The following is a 7980-nucleotide window of genomic DNA, read 5'->3' as shown; positions in this document are numbered from 1 at the left end:
TGGCAATCGGAGCAGCCTGTATTTGGGTAAACGAATGTAAGCAAAACAAAATACATTTTTATTTTAATGCCAGCAGTTTTCATGGGTGAATTGTTCAAAGTGTAATCGATGTTTGCTATCTCTCTTTAAAACAAGGGTGTACACCTTTCTACTATGTTCGGTCAATGACTTTAGACAAGATATTTCTTCTTGCCAGGTTATAGAATGTGTTGTTTTGAAAAGTTGTGTCGTGAGGTTGTCAATATCTTTTTTATTTTCTTCCTTTGGAATTTTATGTAATCCTTGGGAGGTACCAAGACATGTCCCTGAAAAGTTGAGTATAAATTCCAGTTTTTGAGAATGAAATTAACTTTAAATGCTAATTATTTAACGGACTTCCTAGTAAATTCTTCTATGGGGAAAATAATTACTTGCTTATTTTTATTTTGGGCAAATCTTGATTGTCATATATCTGATTTGATTTCCCTATATTTTTAGTTATCTGCAAAATTGTACTGAGGCTGTATGAACTGTCACCTCCACAACACTAATGCCACAGATAGACATTCATAAATCTAAAAAATAAACCAGTAAACATAGAATTTGTAAGGCAAACTTCTGATTCCCCAGTATTTCTGTAATTAACTCTCATCTTTAACTTTGGAATGTGAGACAGACGAGCCCCTGCTATTACAAAGCCGTAGTAGATGAACTTTCTTTCCATATAAGATCAATGGACAGAAGCTGGAGAAAACACTGGATTAGCAGTTTCCACCAAAAGGCTGGAGGCCTGCTTTTCTTTCAAATAAGTTGATTTTGGTAAAATGCTTAGCTTCAAATACTTATATGAGAAGTCATTTTTTAAAGCACAAAGTGCTTCATGAATGTGGACTTGCATAGTAATTCTAATTAATTGTGTGGTGCCTTCAAACTTTCTTCTAGGCAAGGGTGCAGGATAAATCGTATTCATTGAAACTCTGTTATCTTCTCTTGGAAGCACTGGAGCAAAGATGAGTCATTGCGAGAACTGTGGTTATTATTATAATATTCATAATAGAAATAATAATGGCACTTACACTACACACAATAAATATTAATACTTCAGGGGGCTTAGAACAAATCAGAGCATGGATTCCAACAGTAGCTACCCCTAGGCAACGTTTGCTCCTTCACTTCTAATCCCTTTCTTTTCTTCCAGGTGTCTCTGGGTTCTCATTCCTTATGATCCTGGCTGGCATTCTACCCAAGGATACTGGCTTTGATATGATGTCCTGCTTTGTAATTTTTATTAAAATTCCCTGCCTTCAAAATATTCTCAAAAAAGTCTAAGAAACTATTTAACAATATGATAAATGTCAAACGAATTCCTGTGATTGAGCTGAATTGAGTAAAGTATTAATGGGGATAGCTTGACTTAGATGTTATCATATCCTAATGACATGCTAAGTGGTTAGAACCTTGAGAACTCTTCTCCAGAGGTGAGAAATGGAAAGGTCACAGTTTTGGCTAGCAGACATTTGTATGAGTTAAAATCTGCATTAAAAATTGATGAGTTGCCAACATTTAAAAATATGAATGTATCTTATAAAGGTCCAGCTTTCTGATTTCTCCTGAAATATCAGAATATGTAGCAACATTGAGTCTCCCAAGGCAGCAGTAACAGACTGAGAAGCAACTGGCTCCTTCAAGAGGGCGAGCCGTGTTCATTGTGCGAGGGTCCCCACCTTTCCACCTCATTTATTTATGTCTTCTGTGTGGTCCCTGTAGGATCTGAGTTTGTGACCCTTGTTGAGCCCACAAAAATAACCTAATTAAATCCTACCTCATAACCAGTTAGTCATCAGTGAAATCATGAACAGATGGTTTAAGGTGAACATATGTTGTTGATCTGTTTCTCTTATTTCATTAACTATTTTGCCAGCATTTTAAACAGTCTAATCATATGTCATAAACTATAAGTGGAACAGAAGTTTATAAGGGGACAATCTAGAGTTTCATTGAACTGTTTATTTTTAAATTCCAAGTGAAAGTTGCTTTGAGGGTTGATCTTCAGTTAAAGGAAGAATTTTACTAGCTCAGTAAGTGTGAGTCTATGCATGTTCCAGACTCCATGCCTGACACATTCTTGTGATGTCAGAATACTAGAAAGGGTATTTCTGGTATGAGTTTTTACACAACATAAATATAAGGAGAGTAAAGCACCTCCCATGAAATTTCACCATGAGTGATATATTAAAGTCAAGGAGGAGGGGGCTTGGAGACTTAATGTTGGAAACAGCTTGAAGCTTCTAAAGTTTTTTGACGGCTTCACAAACCCCTTCCCTTATTCCCCATGCCTAAGAGGAGGAAAGTTGATACAGGTAAACCTAAGGCCAAAGGAAAAAAAAAATCAAGTCATGTTAATAATGGAAAACTTTAGCAAGAGGACTATAAATAATATCGTTTGGGAACAAACCCTATTTTTTTTTCTTTTCAATTTCAGAGTTCCCTTTTCCTTAAATGAGAGGATCAATACTGAGGGACCTAAGATTAATGTGTGGGCGTATAGAAAGGGTTTCAAGGCACCTACTTGATATACTTTAGTGAAGGTTGTAGATCAGAAGCACAAAAGGAGTCTCTATGGTTCCACATGTTCTGGAGCAGGTCATTAGGCTAAAAGTTCTTCATACAGAGCTTTGGGATTAAAGCATTTCTATGTTTGTGCAAAGAAGAGGGCTTTGCAAGTATGGCCATGGCCATGGTGAGTGACTAGTCAAAGAATTGGGCATTTTCAGCTCAAAGATAGATAATATCTTGACATTACTCACAGAAGGCCTTCCTATATGGGCAAGGGCAGGTTAGCCAAATCAACACCAACCAAGCTAATCATCACCAAACAAGTATGCAGTTATCCACTGGGCTAGAGAGTGGTTAGGGCTCTGGGGAGAGGTGGCAGAACAAATGCCAAGAAGACATTTCATTTCTGATACAGACAACCATATACTGCACAATTACTAATTCAAACTCTTTCTCAGGACCTATGTACCTGGTGAGCTATTGGGTCGATAATATACCATGTATGAAATGTCAAAGTCATCACAGAAGAGCATGGTGATAGAGATTCCAAACCTCAGTTTAGCACTTTCTACTCGTCTTGAGTCAGAATGGACTTAGTGTAGTTAGAAAGAAAAGAATGGATAAAAATAACTGTAATGGTAGTCATGGGGAAATAACAAATGTGTAGCATGAGGAAATTTACTTTTTCTTCTTGACAAATTCACAGATGAAGTACATGGTAAGATGGCACTCTGTGTCATTCCATCTGCCCGAGCTCAGCATTTCTACACAATCCTCATGACCATAGGGGTCGCTGGGCTCCCCCTCATTCCAGTTGCTGTAGTTCTGCAGTGGAGTGTTGTCCGTGAACACATACTGCCCCTCCCTTTCAAGGTCATTGACACCAATGAACACCCGGAAGAAGCCACTCTTGGCAACATAGTCAGCGATGAGAGTGTTGACAGCTTCGTCCTTGGGCATGGCTAGCATTCCGCCCCGGATCCTGCAGTGGGTCAGGGATTCCCTGTAGTTCTTCTCCTCCTGCACGATGTAGTAGAATTTCTCTTCGGTTTCCCTAATCCCTGCTATGACTTTGCAGGGTGGAGGGGAAGGGGGGTGGGGAGAGGGGAGAATATCATTATATATCTTGAAAAGAGAAAAGGCAAGTATATAACATTTCCAGATTTAAATTCATTCATTCAATGTTCAAGAATTACTTTGCAAGGCCCTATTATAAGGGAGTCACTGGTTTAATTTTTTCTCCTCCTTTCTAGTTATCAAATTGTCCTCCCTTCCCTTCCTCCTTAAACTCCCACATAGTTGTCCAGCAGAGAGCTATGTTGACAAAGTCTTGTTACGTGAACTTCCACCCAGCTCATCTCATGCTATGAGGTTACTTCAAAAAGTTCATGGAAAAATCAAATTAAAAGATAATACAACTCTTTACATGAACTTTTTGGAGACCTCGCGTATTTTTCTCAACCTAGCTCATGCCGTAAGCCATACATGTAGTCCCATGAGTATGTCCTTTTCTCTTTAATTTCCATGGCTTTTATGCCTGGAAAGTCTTCTCACTGCTTCTCTACCTGGCAAACTCTTACTCATCCTTTAGATCTCAGTGGAAATGTCTTGTCCTGTAAGAAGTCTCTCCAGCACTCCTGGACAGACATGGGACTTCTTGTGTGCTCTTCTCTGTGATTCCACTGTCCTTCCCCTTCCTCCTTTATAGCACTCAACACATTCTTATCTAATATTTTGCTTGCATGTCTCTCCTACTCAGCTATGAATGTCTTGAAGACAATGACCATGTCGTCGATACTCTCTGACCTCAGTGCTTGGAATATTGCAGGGGATGGTAAATGCTTATTAAAATAATATAGGAATGATACAGAAGTTTGTCCACTTTGGGCCAAATTCCTGGGCTGTGAGCATGTACATTGATTGAGATTGTTCATACTTCATCCCAGGTACAAGAGGGAGACAGCTACTGAGTAAGCTTCAGGACAAAAATGGAGACTCAGAATCATCCTGAGCTCATAATATGGCACAAGGCATACACATTTTAGGATCTATAACTTTAATTCACACAAAAAAGTTTGTAACCACTAAAATATTATGGTATATACCACTCTATGGTATATCTTTGAGATCTGGTTAATTCATGACAATCTAAGTCAGAGATGGAATCTTCAGTATGGGTTACAACCAGAGCTATAAATAGGGTGGCTGGTTAATATCAAGTATTTCCTATGCTGCTAGTATCACAAGATGAAGACAAACACAAGATGGCATCTATGTGCTTACAACAACATACAGCTAATATAGATGGATTACAGTAAGTGAAAGTACAACAAAATGAAACCCATTGTAACAGTAACTACAATAGCTCCCTCACTAATACTGTCTCAGAAAGGAATATATAAGCTCTTTCCACTTTAAGGGCTTTACTAGTAGTATGGGGAAATGAACAAGGGATTAAAAAAATGACTAAAATGGGAAGTTGCAAAACTTAGAGGAATGCATAATATTCTCATTGATTTGTACTGTGGGTAGAGGAGTCAGAGAAACCTATATTCAAATCCCCATTCCACTGTTTATCAGGTCTGTATCTATGGCCAAGGTACTCTCTCTAAGCTTCAGTTTAATCATAGTACCTACATTATAACACTTACTATGAAGATTCAGTGAGATAATACTAGTAGTTATGCACTATTCCAAGTACTCAAGAAAGTAGCTATTGTTGTTAATACTACTTGTATTTTCTTTTATTTTTTTTTTTTTTTTTTTTTTTTTTTTTTTTTTTTTTTTGTGACCAGTAAGGGATCGCAACCCTTGGCTTGGTGTTGCCCGCACCGCGCTCAGCCAGTGAGCACACCGGCCAGTCCTATATAGGATCCGAACCCGTGGCCTTGGCACTCCTAGCGCTGCTGCGCTCCTAGCGCCGCACTCACCCAAGTGAGCCACAGGGTCGGCCCATACTACTTGTATTTTCTGAGATGCTTGTATTACTTGTATTTTCTGATTCTTGCTATCCCTTTTTATTCTTAAGACACAGTTTGCCAAACTCTGCTCTTTTCTCTATTCCCCTCTCTTAGGAAAGTACCTTTTTCTACTGGTAGGCAATGCACATATATATATATAAATATGTAGTGGACTTGACCTGTTGTGATTCTGAGTGGATAATTAGCATTTTGAGAGACCTTTAAACTGCTGACGCTAACTCAACAGGCCTTTGCTCAACACAGGGTATTTCCTCCTAGCAGTATTAGAATTGTAGTGTTTAAAGAGACTAAATTGATAGATATATGAGTATAGCACAAAGCAGAAGAGAATATGCTTACCATTCTTGACAAACTTCATAGATGTCTTGAGCCGAGCAACACTAATATCCAATTGTCCAACAACTTTCCGGTATCTTCCACAATCACAGACAGTGCCTTTTGAATGACAAAAACTGTGAATTAATGTTGAAGTACATGCAGACCAGTTGCGAAGAACATTTGCTCTTGTCCCAATATTTACTATCTTTTTCTAGTCTGGCTATATCTGTGAGTGGCTATACTTGTAATCTTTTATTTAAAGCAAGGTTTCTAATTTACATTATCTTTAGAAATTCAGAAAATATCTTTTTAAATATTTTGAATGAGACAAAAGACAATTCTTAACTATATTTTTAAAAAGAAGATAAATTTGATAAACTACTGCACGCACATTGTGAACCATTTGGCATTTTTGTTGAACACAAAACATGTCTGCCCAATCTCAGAATAAAATTTTTACAGCTTCTGTAAAACATATTTCCAGCCAGTTCTCTCTTCTGTTACTTCATTATTCACTAGCTCCTACAATTTTCCCAAGACAGGAGAACCTTTTCATGATTAAGTCAAATGTTAATTCTGGTTATCAATTTGAAGTATAGCTGCGTGTTTCAAGGACTAAGTTCAAATTCTGGAAGTAGATCCAACTTAGAATTTTAAGAGCCAGTTGTCCAGTTTGTGAATTAACTATGATTTTAATTTATCTCTCTTTCCCCTTTGCTCACCTACCTTTTCATCTACCTACTGATATTGTTGTGACGGAGGAAGAATTGCAAGGAAAATGATGCAAAATCTAAATGGTTCCATTTTCTGTTTAATGACTGTTTCATGTATACATTTCTATTTGCTTTTTTCTTTTGTAGTGCAAAAAGTAAAAAAATAATTTTATCAGACAAAAAATCTATGGCTTTATTTATCCATATTTACAGTTAAATATAGAAAATGTAAAACAATTCTTAAAATTAGTCTTCACTATTATTGGTAGTAGTATGGAAGGAAACAGCTGAAATTCCCAAAGGGCAATCTCCTCTCTTTTCCAGCATAAAACCCTGAACAGAAAACTCTCAGTGCTCAGGGAGAATCTCCCTGGCCATAGAACGTGTGCTCTGTAATCTTGGAGACTTGCTGGCCAGTGTTTTGTTGAGATGCTGGTGGAATAGAAGCCATGGCATGATAAATAGCAATGATAAATAGAATACCTTCTATTCTTCTAGGTGCTATTGCTGGATTTTCCTCTTGGTCCAGGAAACTGAGGGCTGTTTCCCTATGTGCTGGGTTTGTTTCTTCTACTCAGCATGGCAGGGATGGAATGTGTCACCATCCCCTTCCCAGGACTTGGAAAGTCACCAGGAGATAGAGGGGAATGTTCCCTTCTTCCCTTTCTTCTAACCCAAGGAAAATAAAGTTAAGCACATTGAAAGAATTTTTATTTTTCCTTAAAAATGGATTTAGTTTTGAGATGAATACATTTGGAATGATGCTAGAAATCAAAGAGAAAAATGAGTGTATTATACCTGCTTTGCCTTTTCCTCCAGGAATCCCAAGCAAACCCTTTTCCCCTTTGTCACCTGAATAAAAACAATAGCAAACAAAGACAACAATGAAATAAAAGAGTGAATTATTTCACACTTAAAATAAGAGAAATTTTATGATTTGTAAAATTCTATTTGCAATATATCCAACTAATGTCCCTTGTTTTATATAAATAATTTGATTTTGAGTTGGCTGCACAGGCATAACTAATCAAACAAGTCATAATTTATTTAGATTGAATGTAAAACTCTGGCAGGATGTGTAAGAAACATTTGAATTTGTGTTACCTATACCACTAACATATTTTCTATATGTGGCCTTCTGAACAGGCTGATACAATTCTCAGTATGGTTTTTAAAAATACCATTGTTTTGCAAATCTGGATCAATTGGTTAGCACATTGCAGTGACTGTATTTATTATGCTCCAAGTTTTTATATGAGGCTTTGCCCTTGGATTTTCAAACATGTATTGTTCTTTTTCAATTTAATTCCACAAATATTTACTATTTACTTATTCTTTTTTTTTTTTTTTTTTTTTTTTTTTTTTTTTTTTTTTTTTTTTTTTCGTGCCCGGAAAGGGATCCCACCCCCCCGTTTTCCCCCCGCCCCGGCCGG

General features: G+C 37.2%; 1 protein-coding gene across 1 annotated transcript in view; it reads right to left on the bottom strand.

The window, feature by feature from the left end:
• Positions 1-3070: 3070 nt before the first annotated feature.
• COLEC10 (collectin sub-family member 10 (C-type lectin)) overlaps positions 3071-7980 on the bottom strand; it is a 37477-nt gene continuing 32567 nt past the window's right edge. Inside the window, exons 4-6 of the mRNA XM_008579530.1 lie at positions 7346-7399; positions 5856-5951; positions 3071-3605 (exon numbers count right to left, since the gene is read on the bottom strand). Of these exons, the coding sequence (XP_008577752.1) occupies positions 3214-3605; positions 5856-5951; positions 7346-7399 (542 nt within the window). The 3' untranslated portion in view covers positions 3071-3213. The remainder of the gene's footprint in view (positions 3606-5855; positions 5952-7345; positions 7400-7980) is intronic.

Source organism: Galeopterus variegatus, unplaced genomic scaffold (genome assembly GCF_000696425.1).
Source record: "Galeopterus variegatus unplaced genomic scaffold, G_variegatus-3.0.2 Scaffold1905, whole genome shotgun sequence".
Taxonomy (NCBI): domain Eukaryota; kingdom Metazoa; phylum Chordata; class Mammalia; order Dermoptera; family Cynocephalidae; genus Galeopterus; species Galeopterus variegatus.
This window is presented reverse-complemented; position numbering and strand designations above follow the sequence as displayed.